The sequence below is a fragment of the Carcharhinus amblyrhynchos genome, unplaced genomic scaffold (genome assembly GCF_965287045.1).
Source record: "Carcharhinus amblyrhynchos unplaced genomic scaffold, sCarAmb.v2.hapA scaffold_797, whole genome shotgun sequence".
NCBI classification, from domain to species: Eukaryota; Metazoa; Chordata; class Chondrichthyes; order Carcharhiniformes; family Carcharhinidae; genus Carcharhinus; species Carcharhinus amblyrhynchos.
This window is the reverse complement of record NW_027650537.1, coordinates 4,545-21,134: the sequence shown is the minus strand read 5'-3', so window position 1 is coordinate 21,134 and position 16,590 is coordinate 4,545. Positions and strand designations below refer to the sequence as shown.

General features: G+C 57.6%; 1 protein-coding gene across 1 annotated transcript in view; it reads left to right on the top strand.

Moving 5' to 3' along the window:
- Window positions 1-15,237, top strand: part of LOC145340134 (OTU domain-containing protein 7B-like) — a 52,162-nt gene extending 36,925 nt beyond the window's left edge. Inside the window, 9 exon segments of the mRNA XM_080184562.1 lie at window positions 1,451-1,578; window positions 1,732-1,844; window positions 4,660-4,695; window positions 7,214-7,341; window positions 9,405-9,554; window positions 11,458-11,572; window positions 12,048-12,132; window positions 13,720-14,748; window positions 14,750-15,237. Of these exon segments, the coding sequence (XP_080040688.1) occupies window positions 1,451-1,578; window positions 1,732-1,844; window positions 4,660-4,695; window positions 7,214-7,341; window positions 9,405-9,554; window positions 11,458-11,572; window positions 12,048-12,132; window positions 13,720-14,748; window positions 14,750-15,010 (2,045 nt within the window). The 3' untranslated portion in view covers window positions 15,011-15,237.
- The last annotated feature ends 1,353 nt before the right edge of the window (window positions 15,238-16,590 follow it).

Here is a 16,590-nt window from a genome sequence, read left to right as displayed (position 1 = left end):
TCCAGTCTGTAACCGTCACTCTCTCGATCAGTCTCCAGTCTGTAACCGTCACTCTCTCGATCAGTCTCCAGTCTGTAACCGTCACTCTCTCGATCAGTCTCCAGTCTGTAACCGTCACTCTCTCGAACAGCTCGATCAGTCTGTAACCGTCACTCTCTCGATCAGTCTCCAGTCTGTAACCGTCACTCTCTCGATCAGTCTCCAGTCTGTAACCGTCACTCTCTCGATCAGTCTCCAGTCTGTAACTGTCACTCTCTCGATCAGTCTCCAGTCTGTAACCGTCACTCTCTCGATCAGTCTCCAGTCTGTAACCGTCACTCTCTCGATCAGTCTCCAGTCTGTAACCGTCACTCTCTCGATCAGTCTCCAGTCTGTAACCGTCACTCTCTCGATCAGTCTCCAGTCTGTAACCGTCACTCTCTCGATCAGTCTCCAGTCTGTAACTGTCACTCTCTCGAACAGTCTCCAGTCTGTAACCGTCACTCTCTCGATCAGTCTCCAGTCTGTAACCGTCACTCTCTCGAACAGCTCGATCAGTCTGTAACCGTCACTTTCTCGAACAGCTCGATCAGTCTGTAACCGTCACTCTCTCGAACAGCTCGATCAGTCTGTAACCGTCACTCTCTCGAACAGCTCGATCAGTCTGTAACTGTCACTCTCTCGAACAGCTCGATCAGTCTGTAACCGTCACTCTCTCGAACAGCTCGATCAGACTACGGTCTCTGATTTGATTTATTATTGTCACGTGTATTAATACAGTGAAAAGTATTGTTTCTTGAGCGTTATACAGACAAAACATAGTGTTTCATAGAGAAGGAAAGGAGAGGGTGCAGAATGTAGTGTTACAGTCACAGCTAGGGTGTAGAGAAATATCAACTTAATGCAATGTAGGTCCATTCAAAAGTCTGACAGCAGCAGGGAAGAAGCTGTTCTTGAGTCACTAGGGACATGACCTGAGATTTTTATATCTTTTTCCTGATGGAAGAAGGTAGAAGAGAGAATGTCCGGGGTGTGTGGGGTCCTTAATTGTGTTGGCTGCTTTTCCTGAGGCAACGGGAAGTGTAGACAGAATCAGTGGATGGGAGACTAGTTTGCGTGATGGATTGGGCTACGTTCACAACCTTTTGTAGTTCCTTGCGGTCTTGGACAGAGCAGGAGCCCATACCAAGCTGTGATACAACCGGAAAGAATGCTTTCTATAGGGCGTCTGTAAAAGTTGGTGACAGTCGTGGTGGACGTAGCAAATTTCCTTAGTCTTCTGAGAAAGTCGAGGCATTGGTGGGCTTTCTTAACTATAGTGTCAGCATGCGGGGAGCCAGGACAGGTTGTTGGTGATATGGACACTGGTAATTGAGTGATAATCCTCTCTTGAACATCTCGAGCAGTCTCCAGTGTGTGACACTGGATCTCGAGGCTTTTGACGACATGTTGTTCTGCGGTTTCTCCGCAGGGATGTGGGGATTCCATGATCGGGACCTGATGTTAAGGAAGGCTCTTTATTCGATGATGGAAAAGGGGGCAGAGAAGGAAGCTTTGAAACGCAGATGGCGGTGGCAACAAACGCAACAGAACAAGGAGGTAAATAAGTGACCCAACTTCCCAAACACTTCCATTCGTCTTCTCACCATCTCTTATCCTGTGCTCGGTGCTGTGAGAATGCTGAGGCCCGCTGCTCCCTATCCCAGAGCGAGGTTGTAGCAGCTGCTTGACTGGGTCTCCTTTCCTTTGCAGTCTGGTTTGCTTTACACTGAGGAAGAGTGGCAGAAGGAATGGAACGAGCTTATAAAACTGGCATCCAGTGAGCCTCGAATTCATTACGGAACCAACGGCAGCGGCTGCGGAGGGTAAGAAGGGCTAGGGAGAGGGTGAGGATGAGGGGGCGAGGGGGATTAGGAGCAAAGGAGGAGGAACGAGGGGGTGTGGGGAATGGAGGGAGAGGGAGGGTAAAAGTTTAGGGCAGCACGGTGACACAGTGGGTTAGCACTGCTGTCTCACAGCGCCAGGGACCCGGGTTCGATTCCCAGCAGCACGGTGACACAGTGGGTTAGCACTGCTGTCTCACAGCGCCAGGGACCCGGGTTCGATTCCCAGCAGCACGGTGACACAGTGGGTTAGCACTGCTGTCTCACAGCGCCAGGGACCCGGGTTTGATTCCCAGCAGCACGGTGACACAGTGGGTTAGCACTGCTGCCTCACAGCGCCAGGGACCCGGGTTCGATTCCCAGCAGCACGGTGACACAGTGGGTTAGCACTGCTGTCTCACAGCGCCAGGGACCGGGTTCGATTCCCAGCAGCACGGTGACACAGTGGGTTAGCACTGCTGCCTCACAGCGCCAGGGACCCGGGTTTGATTCCCAGCAGCACGGTGACACAGTGGGTTAGCACTGCTGTCTCACAGCGCCAGGGACCCGGGTTCGATTCCCAGCAGCACGGTGACACAGTGGGTTAGCACTGCTGTCTCACAGCGCCAGGGACCCGGGTTCGATTCCCAGCAGCACGGTGACACAGTGGGTTAGCACTGCTGTCTCACAGCGCCAGGGACCCGGGTTCGATTCCCAGCAGCACGGTGACACAGTGGGTTAGCACTGCTGTCTCACAGCACCAGGGACCCGGGTTCGATTCCCAGCAGCACGGTGACACAGTGGGTTAGCACTGCTGTCTCACAGCATCCGGGACCGGGTTCGATTCCCAGCAGCACGGTGACACAGTGGGTTAGCACTGCTGTCTCACAGCACCAGGGACCCGGGTTCGATTCCCAGCAGCACGGTGACACAGTGGGTTAGCACTGCTGTCTCACAGCACCAGGGACCCGGGTTCGATTCCCAGCAGCACGGTGACACAGTGAGTTAGCACTGCTGTCTCACAGCCCCAGGGACCCGGGTTCGATTCCCAGCAGCACGGTGACACAGTGGGTTAGCACTGCTGTCTCACAGCCCCAGGGACCCGGGTTCGATTCCCAGCAGCACGGTGACACAGTGGGTTAGCACTGCTGTCTCACAGCGCCAGGGACCCGGGTTCGATCCCAGCAGCACAGTGACACAGTGGGTTAGCACTGCTGTCTCACAGCGCCAGGGACCCGGGTTCGATTCCCAGCAGCATGGTGACACAGTGGGTTAGCACTGCTGTCTCACAGCATCCGGGACTGGGTTCGATTCCCAGCAGCACAGTGACACAGTGGGTTAGCACTGCTGTCTCACAGCCCCAGGGACCCGGGTTCGATCCCAGCAGCACGGTGACACAGTGGGTTAGCACTGCTGTCTCACAGCGCCAGGGACCCGGGTTCGATTCCCAGCAGCATGGTGACACAGTGGGTTAGCACTGCTGCCTCACAGCGCCAGGGACCCGGGTTCGATTCCCAGCAGCATGGTGACACAGTGGGTTAGCACTGCTGTCTCACAGCATCCGGGACTGGGTTCGATTCCCAGCAGCACGGTGACACAGTGGGTTAGCACTGCTGTCTCACAGCATCCGGGACTGGGTTCGATTCCCAGCAGCACAGTGACACAGTGGGTTAGCACTGCTGTCTCACAGCCCCAGGGACCCGGGTTCGATCCCAGCAGCACAGTGACACAGTGGGTTAGCACTGCTGTCTCACAGCGCCAGGGACCCGGGTTCGATTCCCAGCAGCATGGTGACACAGTGGGTTAGCACTGCTGTCTCACAGCATCCGGGACTGGGTTCGATTCCCAGCAGCACAGTGACACAGTGGGTTAGCACTGCTGTCTCACAGCATCCGGGACTGGGTTCGATTCCCAGCAGCACAGTGACACAGTGGGTTAGCACTGCTGTCTCACAGCGCCAGGGACCCGGGTTCGATTCCCAGCAGCACGGTGACACAGTGGGTTAGCACTGCTGTCTCACAGCACCAGGGACCCGGGTTCGATTCCCAGCAGCACGGTGACACAGTGGGTTAGCACTGCTGTCTCACAGCATCCGGGACCGGGTTCGATTCCCAGCAGCACGGTGACACAGTGGGTTAGCACTGCTGTCTCACAGCACCAGGGACCCGGGTTCGATTCCCAGCAGCACGGTGACACAGTGGGTTAGCACTGCTGTCTCACAGCACCAGGGACCCGGGTTCGATTCCCAGCAGCACGGTGACACAGTGAGTTAGCACTGCTGTCTCACAGCCCCAGGGACCCGGGTTCGATTCCCAGCAGCACGGTGACACAGTGGGTTAGCACTGCTGTCTCACAGCCCCAGGGACCCGGGTTCGATTCCCAGCAGCACGGTGACACAGTGGGTTAGCACTGCTGTCTCACAGCGCCAGGGACCCGGGTTCGATCCCAGCAGCACAGTGACACAGTGGGTTAGCACTGCTGTCTCACAGCGCCAGGGACCCGGGTTCGATTCCCAGCAGCATGGTGACACAGTGGGTTAGCACTGCTGTCTCACAGCATCCGGGACTGGGTTCGATTCCCAGCAGCACGGTGACACAGTGGGTTAGCACTGCTGTCTCACAGCATCCGGGACTGGGTTCGATTCCCAGCAGCACAGTGACACAGTGGGTTAGCACTGCTGTCTCACAGCCCCAGGGACCCGGGTTCGATTCCCAGCAGCACAGTGACACAGGTGGAGAGACCCCTGGGGGAGGGGGGAAATGGTGATATTATGAAGGGTTGTGAGACACAGATTTAAATTCTTGTGTTTATTTTTCAGGAGACTGGCGACATCGACCTTCCCTGCACTGAACAGGCAAGTACCCCCCTCCCGGGGCGGGGAGACAGCGTGGTACAGGGTCTGTCTGGAGGTGGAAGGGTCCGTCCCATTGTGGAAGGTGGTCTGTAGGGTGGTAGTTACAGCGCGGGGTGGGGGGGGGGGGTGCGAGAGAGGGTCAGGGTGCAGGGGGTGAGGGAGTGTCAGTCACTCTGTCTGACAGCTCTATAGGAGGGGGCTGTGTGTGGGGAGTGGATATACAGCTCTGTCTGGGGTTGGGGTGGCGGGGTGTTCTATCAGTCTGTCTGGGGGGGGCTACTGTCTCAGGGGTCAGTGGGGAGGGTGGAGATCCAGGTTTCTCCAGGTGGGAGTGTCTGTCAGTCTGTGGGAGGGTGTTCTGTGTGGGGTTCTATGACGGAGGTTGGTGTGGGGGGTGTTATAGGTCTCTCTGCGGTGACAGTGCCTGTGGGAGGGTGTTCTGTGTGGGGTTCTATGACGGAGGTTGGTGTGGGGGGGTGTTATAGGTCTCTCTGCGGTGACAGTGTCTGTGGGAGGGTGTTCTGTGTGGGGTTCTATGACGGAGGTTGGTGTGGGGGTGTTATAGGTCTCTCTGCGGTGACAGTGTCTGTGGGAGGGTGTTCTGTGTGGGGTTCTATGACGGAGGTTGGTGTGGGGGGGTGTTATAGGTCTCTCTGCGGTGACAGTGTCTGTGGGAGGGTGTTCTGTGTGGGGTTCTATGACGGAGGTTGGTGTGGGGGGTGTTATAGGTCTCTGCGGTGACAGTGTCTGTGGGAGGGTGTTCTGTGTGGGGTTCTATGACGGAGGTTGGTGTGGGGGGTGTTATAGGTCTCTCTGCGGTGACAGTGTCTGTGGGAGGGTGTTCTGTGTGGGGTTCTATGACGGAGGTTGGTGTGGGGGGGTGTTATAGGTCTCTCTGCGGTGACAGTGTCTGTGGGAGGGTGTTCTGTGTGGGGTTCTATGACGGAGGTTGGTGTGGGGGTGTTATAGGTCTCTCTGCAGTGGGAGTGTCTGTGGGAGGGTGTTCTGTGTGGGGTTCTATGACGGAGGTTGGTGTGGGGGGTGTTATAGGTCTCTCTGCAGTGGGAGTGTCTGTGGGAGGGTGTTCTGTGTGGGGTTCTATGACGGAGGTTGGTGTGGGGGTGTTATAGGTCTCTCTGCGGTGACAGTGTCTGTGGGAGGGTGTTCTGTGTGGGGTTCTATGACGGAGGTTGGTGTGGGGGGGTTATAGGTCTCTCTGCGGTGACAGTGTCTGTGGGAGGGTGTTCTGTGTGGGGTTCTATGACGGAGGTTGGTGTGGGGGTGTTATAGGTCTCTCTGCGGTGACAGTGTCTGTGGGAGGGTGTTCTGTGTGGGGTTCTATGACGGAGGTTGGTGTGGGGGTGTTATAGGTCTCTCTGCGGTGACAGTGTCTGTGGGAGGGTGTTCTGTGTGGGGTTCTATGACGGAGGTTGGTGTGGGGGTGTTATAGGTCTCTCTGCGGTGGGAGTGCCTGTGGGAGGGTGTTCTGTGTGGGGTTCTATGACGGAGGTTGGTGTGGGGGTGTTATAGGTCTCTCTGCAGTGGGAGTGTCTGTGGGAGGGTGTTCTGTGTGGGGTTCTATGACGGAGGTTGGTGTGGGGGTGTTATAGGTCTCTCTGCAGTGGGAGTGTCTGTGGGAGGGTGTTCTGTGTGGGGTTCTATGACGGAGGTTGGTGTGGGGGTGTTATAGGTCTCTCTGCGGTGGGAGTGCCTGTGGGAGGGTGTTCTGTGTGGGGTTCTATGACGGAGGTTGGTGTGGGGGGGGTTATAGGTCTCTCTGCGGTGACAGTGTCTGTGGGAGGGTGTTCTGTGTGGGGTTCTATGATGGGGTGGGTGAATAGTTATAGGTCTCTCTGTGGTGACAGTGTCTGTGGGAGGGTGTTCTGTGTGGGGTTCTATGACGGAGGTTGGTGTGGGGGTGTTATAGGTCTCTCTGCAGTGGGAGTGCCTGTGGGAGGGTGTTCTGTGTGGGGTTCTATGACGGAGGTTGGTGTGGGGGTGTTATAGGTCTCTGCGGTGACAGTGTCTGTGGGAGGGTGTTCTGTGTGGGGTTCTATGACGGAGGTTGGTGTGGGGGTGTTATAGGTCTCTGCGGTGACAGTGTCTGTGGGAGGGTGTTCTGTGTGGGGTTCTATGACGGAGGTTGGTGTGGGGTGTTATAGGTCTCTCTGCGGTGACAGTGCCTGTGGGAGGGTGTTCTGTGTGGGGTTCTATGATGGGGTGGGTGAATAGTTATAGGTCTCTCTGTGGTGGGGGATTTCTGTGTTACAGCCTTGGTCTTTGTCTCTGGATGCTGTGAGACTGGAACCCGACACGGTGACTCTGGGTGTCCGCGGGATCCCTCCAATCCATCCTCACAGATATCCACGATGTGCCCGAGTTTTCCCACCCTGGGCTCTGTTCTCCTCCTCCCCCACCCCCCCCCAATCACCCAAGGGCTCTGTCTGTCTCCCCTGCCCGCCCCATCCCCCCACCCCAGTGTGTGACTCTGATGTTAATCTCCAGTGGTTTGTTACAGTGTGGACTGTTCGGAGGAACCAGTGTACGAGAGTCTGGAGGAGTTCCATGTTTTTGTTCTAGCTCACGTACTGCGGAGGCCGATTGTGGTGGTAGCAGATACGATGCTGCGAGACTCGGGTGGAGAAGGTAGGTGTGAGCCAGGAGCGCACTGACAGTGCGCCACAGCGAACACAGAGCTCGGAATAGAAAGTGTAAACCCCACCCCCATTGAGCCCCGTCTCCTCTCCACCCCCCGGTGAGCCCCATCCCCTCGGCCAGCCTCATATACAGAGTAAAGCTCCCTCTACACTGTCCCCCATCAAACACTCCCAGGACAGGTACAGCACGGGGTTAGATACAGAGTAAAGCTCCCTCTACACTGTCCCCCCATCAAACACTCCCAGGACAGGGACAGCACGGGGTTAGATACAGAGTAAAGCTCCCTCTACACTGTCCCCCCATCAAACACTCCCAGGACAGGTACAGCACGGGGTTAGATACAGAGTAAAGCTCCCTCTACACTGTCCCCCCATCAAACACTCCCAGGACAGGTACAGCACAGGGTTAGATACAGAGTAAAGCTCCCTCTACACTGTCCCCATCAAACACTCCCAGGACAGGTACAGCACGGGGTTAGATACAGAGTAAAGCTCCCTCTACACTGTCCCCCCATCAAACACTCCCAGGACAGGTACAGCACGGGGTTAGATACAGAGTAAAGCTCCCTCTACACTGTCCCCCATCAAACACTCCCAGGACAGGTACAGCATGGGGTTAGACACAGAGTAAAGCTCCCTCTACACTGTCCCCCCATCAAACACTCCCAGGACAGGTACAGCACGGGGTTAGATACAGAGTAAAGCTCCCTCTACACTGTCCCCCCCATCAAACACTCCCAGGACAGGTACAGCACAGGGTTAGATACAGAGTAAAGCTCCCTCTACACTGTCCCCCCATCAAACACTCCCAGGACAGGTACAGCACGGGGTTAGATACAGAATAAATCTCCCTCTATACTGTCCCCCATCAAACACTCCCAGGGCAGGTACAGCATGGGGTTAGATACAGAGTAAAGCTCCCTCTACACTGTCCCCCCCATCAAACACTCCCAGGACAGGTACAGCACGGGGTTAGATACAGAATAAATCTCCCTCTATACTGTCCCCCATCAAACACTCCCAGGACAGGTACAGCATGGGGTTAGATACAGAGTAAAGCTCCCTCTACACTGTCCCCCCATCAAACACTCCCAGGGCAGGTACAGCATGGGGTTAGATACAGAGTAAAGCTCCCTCTACACTGTCCCCCCATCAAACACTCCCAGGACAGGTACAGCACGGGGTTAGATACAGAGTAAAGCTCCCTCTACACTGTCCCCCCCATCAAACACTCCCAGGACAGGTACAGCACAGGGTTAGATACAGAGTAAAGCTCCCTCTACACTGTCCCCCCATCAAACACTCCCAGGACAGGTACAGCACGGGGTTAGATACAGAATAAATCTCCCTCTATACTGTCCCCCATCAAACACTCCCAGGGCAGGTACAGCATGGGGTTAGATACAGAGTAAAGCTCCCTCTACACTGTCCCCCCCATCAAACACTCCCAGGACAGGTACAGCACGGGGTTAGATACAGAATAAATCTCCCTCTATACTGTCCCCCATCAAACACTCCCAGGACAGGTACAGCATGGGGTTAGATACAGAGTAAAGCTCCCTCTACACTGTCCCCCCATCAAACACTCCCAGGGCAGGTACAGCATGGGGTTAGATACAGAGTAAAGCTCCCTCTACACTGTCCCCCCCATCAAACACTCCCAGGACAGGTACAGCACGGGGTTAGATACAGAGTAAAGCTCCCTCTATACTGTCCCCAATCAAACACTCCCAGGACAGGTACAGCACGGGGTTAGATACAGAATAAATCTCCCTCTATACTGTCCCCATCAAACACTCTGGTGCTGGGGAGGGGGTGTCCCCCATGGGGATACGGTGACAGGGTTGTTCTCCATGGGGATATGGTGACAGGGGTTGGGGGGGGGAGGGGGACGGGGACGGGGTTGTTCTCCATGGGGATACGGGGATGGGGTTGTTCTCCATGGGGATACAGTGAGACAGTGGCGATGAGTAGGTTGTTCTCCATGGGGATACGTGTCACCGGCAGTGTGTCTAGCTGTACTGAGTGGCTCTCACACACCTTGCCTTGCAGCCTTTGCTCCGATACCGTTTGGGGGAATTTATCTGCCTCTGGAGGTTCCAGCTAACAAGTGCCACCGCTCACCACTGGTCCTGGCCTATGATCAGGCTCACTTCTCTGCTCTGGTCTCCATGGAACAGAGTGAGTCCAGCAAAGAACAAGGTACTGACGCGGGAATCCTCCCCACACACTCTTACTTACTGCAGGAGGCCTGAGGTTAGTCCTTCTCTGCTGTCCATGGGCTCAGTATTTATCCCTCAATAAACATGAGTAAACCATCTCTGCTTGCTTGTTGTTAGGGAGATTTTCCTGTCCACAGATTGTCCGCCACTCTCCCTGCATGGTTAGAATGACCAATCATGTCCTTAGAGGTAGGATTAAGTGGCTGGACAGCACGTCTGAGGTGGTGACTGATGCTGTATAAATGCCACTCCTTTCCTTTCTCCCTTTCTCAGTAATGATTTGAACTTGTGGATGTTCTCCCTCAGCACCGTGGGTTAGCACTGCTGTCTCACAGCGCCAGGGACCCAGGTTCGATTCCCAGCAGCACGGTGACACAGTGGGTTAGCACTGCTGTCTCACAGCGCCAGGGACCCGGGTTCGATTCCCAGCAGCACGGTGACACAGTGGGTTAGCACTGCTGTCTCACAGCGCCAGGGACCCGGGTTCGATTCCCAGCAGCACGGTGACACAGTGGGTTAGCACTGCTGCCTCACAGCGCCAGGGACCTGGGTTCGATTCCTGGCAGCACGGTGACACAGTGGGTTAGCTGTACACCGTCACAGCGCCAGGGACCCGGGTTCGATTCCCAGCAGCACGGTGACACAGTGGGTTAACACTGCTGCCTCACAGCGCCAGGGACCTGGGTTCGATTCCTGGCAGCACGGTGACACAGTGGGTTAGCTGTACACCGTCACAGCGCCAGGGACCCGGGTTCGATTCCCAGCAGCACGGTGACACAGTGGGTTAGCACTGCTGCCTCACAGCGCCAGGGACCTGGGTTCGATTCCTGGCAGCACGGTGACACAGTGGGTTAGCTGTACACCGTCACAGCGCCAGGGACCCGGGTTCGATTCCCAGCAGCACGGTGACACAGTGGGTTAACACTGCTGCCTCACAGCGCCAGGGACCCAGGTTCGATTCCCAGCAGCACGGTGACACAGTGGGTTAGCACTGCTGTCTCACAGCGCCAGGGACCCGGGTTCGATTCCCAGCAGCACGGTGACACAGTGGGTTAGCACTGCTGCCTCACAGCGCCAGGGACCCGGGTTCGATTCCCAGCAGCACGGTGACACAGTGGGTTAGCACTGCTGTCTCACAGCGCCAGGGACCCGGGTTCGATTCCCAGCAGCACGGTGACACAGTGGGTTAACACTGCTGCCTCACAGCGCCAGGGACCTGGGTTCGATTCCTGGCAGCACGGTGACACAGTGGGTTAGCTGTACACCGTCACAGCGCCAGGGACCCGGGTTCGATTCCCAGCAGCACGGTGACACAGTGGGTTAGCACTGCTGTCTCACAGCGCCAGGGACCCGGGTTCGATTCCCAGCAGCACGGTGACACAGTGGGTTAGCGCTGCTGCCTCACAGCGCCAGGGACCCGGGTTCGATTCCCAGCAGCACGGTGACACGGTGGGTTAGCACTGCTGTCTCACAGCGCCAGGGACCCGGGTTCGATTCCCAGCAGCACAGTGACACAGTGGGTTAGCACTGCTGCCTCACAGCCCCAGGGACCCGGGTTCGATTCCTGGCTTTGGATCACTGTCTGTGTGGAGTCTGCACGTCCTCCCCGTGTCTGCGTGGGTTTCCTCCGGGTGGTCTGGTTTCCTCCCACACTCCAAAGATGTGCAGGTTCGGTGGATTGGCCGTGCTAAATTGCCCCTTAGTAGCAGGGGGTTAGGAGGGTAAATACCTGGGGTTACAGAGATGGGACCAGGGTGGGATTGTGGTTGGTGCAGACTCGATGGGCTGAATGGCCTCTTCCTGCACTGTAGGGATTCTATGATTCTTAGCAGCTGACACAGTTCAATACCTCCCTGATAATCCTTTACTCTTCCCACTTCCAGCTGTGATCCCTCTGACTGATTCCGAACACAAGCTGCTTCCTGTTCACTTTGCAGTGGATCCGGGGAAGGATTGGGAATGGGGACCAGATGACACTGACAATGTACGCTTGGCCAGGTATGTGTGTGTGACAGACGCTGTTCAGGATGTTGATGCGGAGGTTTGGCGGTGACCCCCCCCCCAGGGGGCGAGGCTAGCAGTGACTCCCCCCGCGGTGGGGTGGTCCAGGCAGGGACCCCAGGGCGGGGGGGGCGCCCCACTCTCACTGCACCTACCCTCACTGTGAAAGGTTTGTTGGTCTGCTTAATTTCTGCTGTCTATCACATTGACGATCCCCCTCCCTCCCTCCCCCCCCCTCGCTTCCCTCCCTCCCCCCCTCCCTCTCCCCCCGCCTCGCCTCCCTCCCTCCCCCCCCTCCCCCCCGCCTCGCCTCCCTCCCTCCCTCCCCCCGCCTCGCTTCCCTCCCTCCCCCCCCGCCTCGCTACCCTCTCTCCCCACCCTCCCTCCCCCCGCCTCACTTCCGTCTCCACTCCTCCCTCTCTCCCCAGTGCTGATTGACACTTCTTGTCTCTCTCTCTCTGTCTCTCTCCAGTGTGACTCTTTCATTGGAAGCTAAGTTACATTTACTGCACACATACATGAATGTGACCTGGATCCAACTGGCCTCGGAAACCCAGGTAAGAGATTTCTGTCCCACGATGACACAGGCAAGCACAGTGAACGGGCCCCACTCATCGCTCCCCCCACACTCCACCCCCCACCCCCCCTCCACCCTCCACCCCCACCCCCTACCCCCCCACCCTCCATCCACCCCCTACCCCCCTCCTTCCACTTGGAAACCCTGAGGTGTCACAGTGTTTTCCCTGAATGGAAGCCAGCAAGTTTCACCCACCATCACTGTCTCCTCTGGTGGTGACACAGTGGATTAGCACTGCTGCCTCACAGCGCCAGGGACCCGGGTTCGATTCCCAGCAGCACGGTGACACAGTGGGTTAGCACTGCTGCCTCACAGTGCCAGGGACCCGGGTTCGATTCCCAGCAGCACGGTGACACAGTGGGTTAGCACTGCTGTCTCACAGCGCCAGGGACCCAGGTTCGATTCCCAGCAGCACGGTGACACAGTGGGTTAGCACTGCTGTCTCACAGCGCCAGGGACCCGGGTTCGATTCCCAGCAGCACGGTGACACAGTGGGTTAGCACTGCTGTCTCACAGCGCCAGGGACCCGGGTTCGATTCCCAGCAGCACGGTGACACAGTGGGTTAGCACTGCTGTCTCACAGTGCCAGGGACCCGGGTTCGATTCCCAGCAGCACGGTGACACAGTGGGTTAGCACTGCTGTCTCACAGCGCCAGGGACCCGGGTTCGATTCCCAGCAGCACGGTGACACAGTGGGTTAGCACTGCTGTCTCACAGCGCCAGCGACCCGGGTTTGATTCCCAGCAGCACGGGGACACAGTGGGTTAGCACTGCTGTCTCACAGCGCCAGCGACCCGGGTTCGATTCCCGGGGGACACGGTGACACAGTGGGTTAGCACTGCTGTCTCACAGTGCCAGGGACCCGGGTTCGATTCCCAGCAGCACAGTGACACAGTGGGTTAGCGCTGCTGCCTCACAGCGCCAGGGACCCGGGTTCGATTCCCGGGGGACACGGTGACACAGTGGGTTAGCACTGCTGTCTCACAGCGCCAGGGACCCGGGTTCGATTCCCAGCAGCACGGTGACACAGTGGGTTAACACTGCTGTCTCACAGCACCAGGGACCCGGGTTCGATTCCCGGCTTGGGTCACTGTCTGTGTGGAGTCTGCACATTCTCCCCATGTCTGCGTGGGTTTCCTCCGGGTGCTCCACTTTCCTCCCACAGTCCGAAACATGTGCAGGTTAGGGTAGATTGGCCTTGATAAATTGCCCCTTAGTGTCAGGGGATTAGCTGGGGTAAATGCATGGGGATAAGGCCTAGGTGGGATTGTGGTCAGTACAGGTTCGATGGGCCGAATGGCACCCTCCTACAGTGTAGGGATTGTATTATCAATCCTATGATCCTGTTCCCATCCTGAAGGAAGTGTGGGGGATGGGGTTAAGCAGGGGAATGGCCCTCAGTGAGCCACTCATTCAGAGAGCTGGTGCAGACACAATGGGCCGAATGGCCATCAGGCAGGACGGGTGGGAGAGAGGTACAGGGGGATTGTGCGACCAGCCCCATGCTGAGGTTCTGGAGCGTGGGCGTGTGGCGCTGCTTTCTAACCGCCTGCCTTTTCCCTCGCAGCAGGCCCCCCTGGCCCAGCCCGAATCTCCCATCGCTTCCGGAGGGGACGATGCCCGTTCCGTGGCCGAGTCGGGAGAGTCGGACAAGGAGTCGGTGTGCAGCAGCTCCAACGGGAACAGCGGAAAGGCCGGCAGCAAGGAGAAGGCCAAGAAAGAGAAGGAGAAGAGGAGGGCCGAATCGGTGGCTAACAAACTGGGCAGCTTTGGTAAAAGCTTAGGCAGCAAACTGAAAAAGAACATGGGCTTCATCCACGGGAAGGGTAGCAGAGGCAACGGGCAGAACGGCACGCTGGACAAGAGCAGGAAGAAGGGCTCCTTGAAGAAAAACAGCAAGGAGAGTGGTCCAGAGAGCGCCTTGCCGGGGGACAGAGCTCTGTCCAAATCACAGCCCGCCCCCGACCCCTACAAATACAGCAACGATGTGAAGCTCAGCCTGAGTATTCTCCGGGCAGCCATGCAGGGCGAACGGAAATTCATCTTTACCAGCCTCCTCACTACCAGCCACCGTCACCCTTACCAGGAGGAAATGATCCAACGTTACCTGACAGACGCAGAGGAACGTTACTTCACCGAGCAGGAGCAGAAGGAGATGGGAAAGAAAGGCTCGTCCAATGGAGGGGCCAATAAGAAAGGTGACCCCGCTGAGCTGTCCACCCAGGCCAGGTTCGATTCCCAGGAGCAGCTGGCCGATGAGCCGCAGGGTGACCACCTTCCCGTCAGCTCCTACAGCCCCTCGGCCCAGGGCTACAGCTGTCAGGGGCTGTCTCATCCCCCCGCTGCTAAACTCTCTGGCTACCAGCAGCCCTCCTTCACCGGTGCCCTGTCTATACCCCGGCCCAGCCTGCTGACGAGCGAGTTTAACCCCCAGCCCCCCAGCTACAAGGAGATCCGCAGGCAGGTGGCAGGGGGTTCCTCTAACAGCCTGCTCTCCTACACCACCTTACCCCGGCACTGCGGGCAAGGGCACTCTGCCGGGGGCAGCCCAGCCCACTCCTCTTCCTGCCACCCGGCCCCCGCAGAGACGGACGAAGCCCCCCGATTACCCCACCTCCTCCTGTAACAGCTCCTACCACAGTTTCAGCAACGGATTCGCCGAGCCGTCTGAATCCTCGGCCCCCGAGGGCTGCCTGGACCCCAGTAAGGGTCGCAGTCTATACTCCATCCAGCAGACACGCTGCCGCCAGACTAACTGCAATTTCTACGGACACCCGGAGACGGGTAATTACTGCTCCTGCTGCTACAAGGAGGAGCTGAGGAAGAAGGATAGCGAGCCACCGTCACACAGGTTCTGAGCTCGGCCGTTTGCTCTGTCTGAGGGAGAACCGGTGTCCCAGGGCAGCCCAGCGCAGAGGGGAGGAGTCCCCACATTAACCCCCCCCCGACTGTGACCCAGACCCCGGTGAGGAAAGGCCCAGGGAGTGTTCATTCTGGGGGAAAGTACAAGTTTCTAAACTTTTTCTTTTTCTTGTTTTGTCTTTTATCTCATCGGCAACATCGCACCCCTGCACCCCCTCCTCCCCTCCCCCCGCCCCGTAACCCCCTCTCCTCCCCCTGCCCCGTAACCCCCCTTTCCTCCTCTCCCCGCAACCCCTCTCCACACTCTCCTCCCCCCCGCCCCCGAGCCCTGTCTCTCCTGCCCCCTCCCCCCACACCTGAACTCTCCTGCACCTCCCTCCCAGATGCCTGACTGATCTCCTCTATACCACCCCCTCAGACTCCTTGCACCCCAAATTCCCCACCCACCCCCATCACGAACTCTTTGCCTGAACCATGCAGACTCTGTGTCTGTAACCCACCCTTCAGGGTCCCTCAGCATCCTCCTCCTCGGCACTGAGTCCCAGAGAGGATAGTGGGAGGGAGAGAGGGGTCTCTGTGTGTATCTGCCAGGTACTGTGGGGTGGGGGGGGGCAGTGGTGGAGGCCTGGCTTTGAGGATGCAGACGCACTTCCTGATTCCCACGGATTGTGTGGATGGAACAGAGAGAGATTCCCGAATCCCAGTCTGATGTGTCCAATCGCATTACAGTAATGGGGCAAGCATCATCCCCCCGCCTTGCCCCACGGGATGGCTCGTGTGGAGATTGCAGGCTAGGGCACGTGGAGCTCTGAGGCTCCATGTTGTGTGTTGATGCTGATGTGTGTCGATGGGACTGGAAGTAAGGAGCCGATACACAATTAGAGTGTGTGTGTGTGTCCCTCCCTCCCCACTCTGTGTGTGTGTGTGTGTGTGTGTGTGTGTGTGTCCCTCCCTCCCCACTCTGTGTGTGTGTGTGTCCCTCCCTCCCCACTCTCTGTGTGTGTGTCCCTCCCTCCCCACTCTGTGTGTGTGTGTGTGTGTGTGTGTGTGTGTGTGTGTCCCTCCCTCCCCACTCTGTGTCTGTGTGTCCCTCCCTCCCCACTCTGTGTGTGTGTATGTCCCTCCCTCCCCACTCTCTGTGTCTGTGTGTCCCTCCCTCCCCACTCTCTGTGTGTGTGTGTCCCTCCCTCCCCACTCTCTGTGTCTGTGTGTCCCTCCCTCCCCACTCTCTGTGTCTGTGTGTCCCTCCCTCCCCACTCTCTGTGTCTGTGTGTCCCTCCCTCCCCACTCTGTGTCTGTGTGTCCCTCCCTCCCCACTCTCTGTGTCTGTGTGTCCCTCCCTCCCCACTCTCTGTGTCTGTGTGTCCCTCCCTCCCCACTCTCTGTTTGTGTGTCTGTGTGTGTCCCTCCCTCCCCACTCTGTGTCTGTGTGTCCCTCCCTCCCCACTCTGTGTGTGTCTGTGTGTGTCCCTCCCTCCCCACTCTGTGTGTGTGTGTGTCCCTCCCTCCCCACTCTGTGTCTGTGTGTCCCTCCCTCCCCACTCTGTGTGTGTCTGTGTGTGTCCCTCCCTCCCCA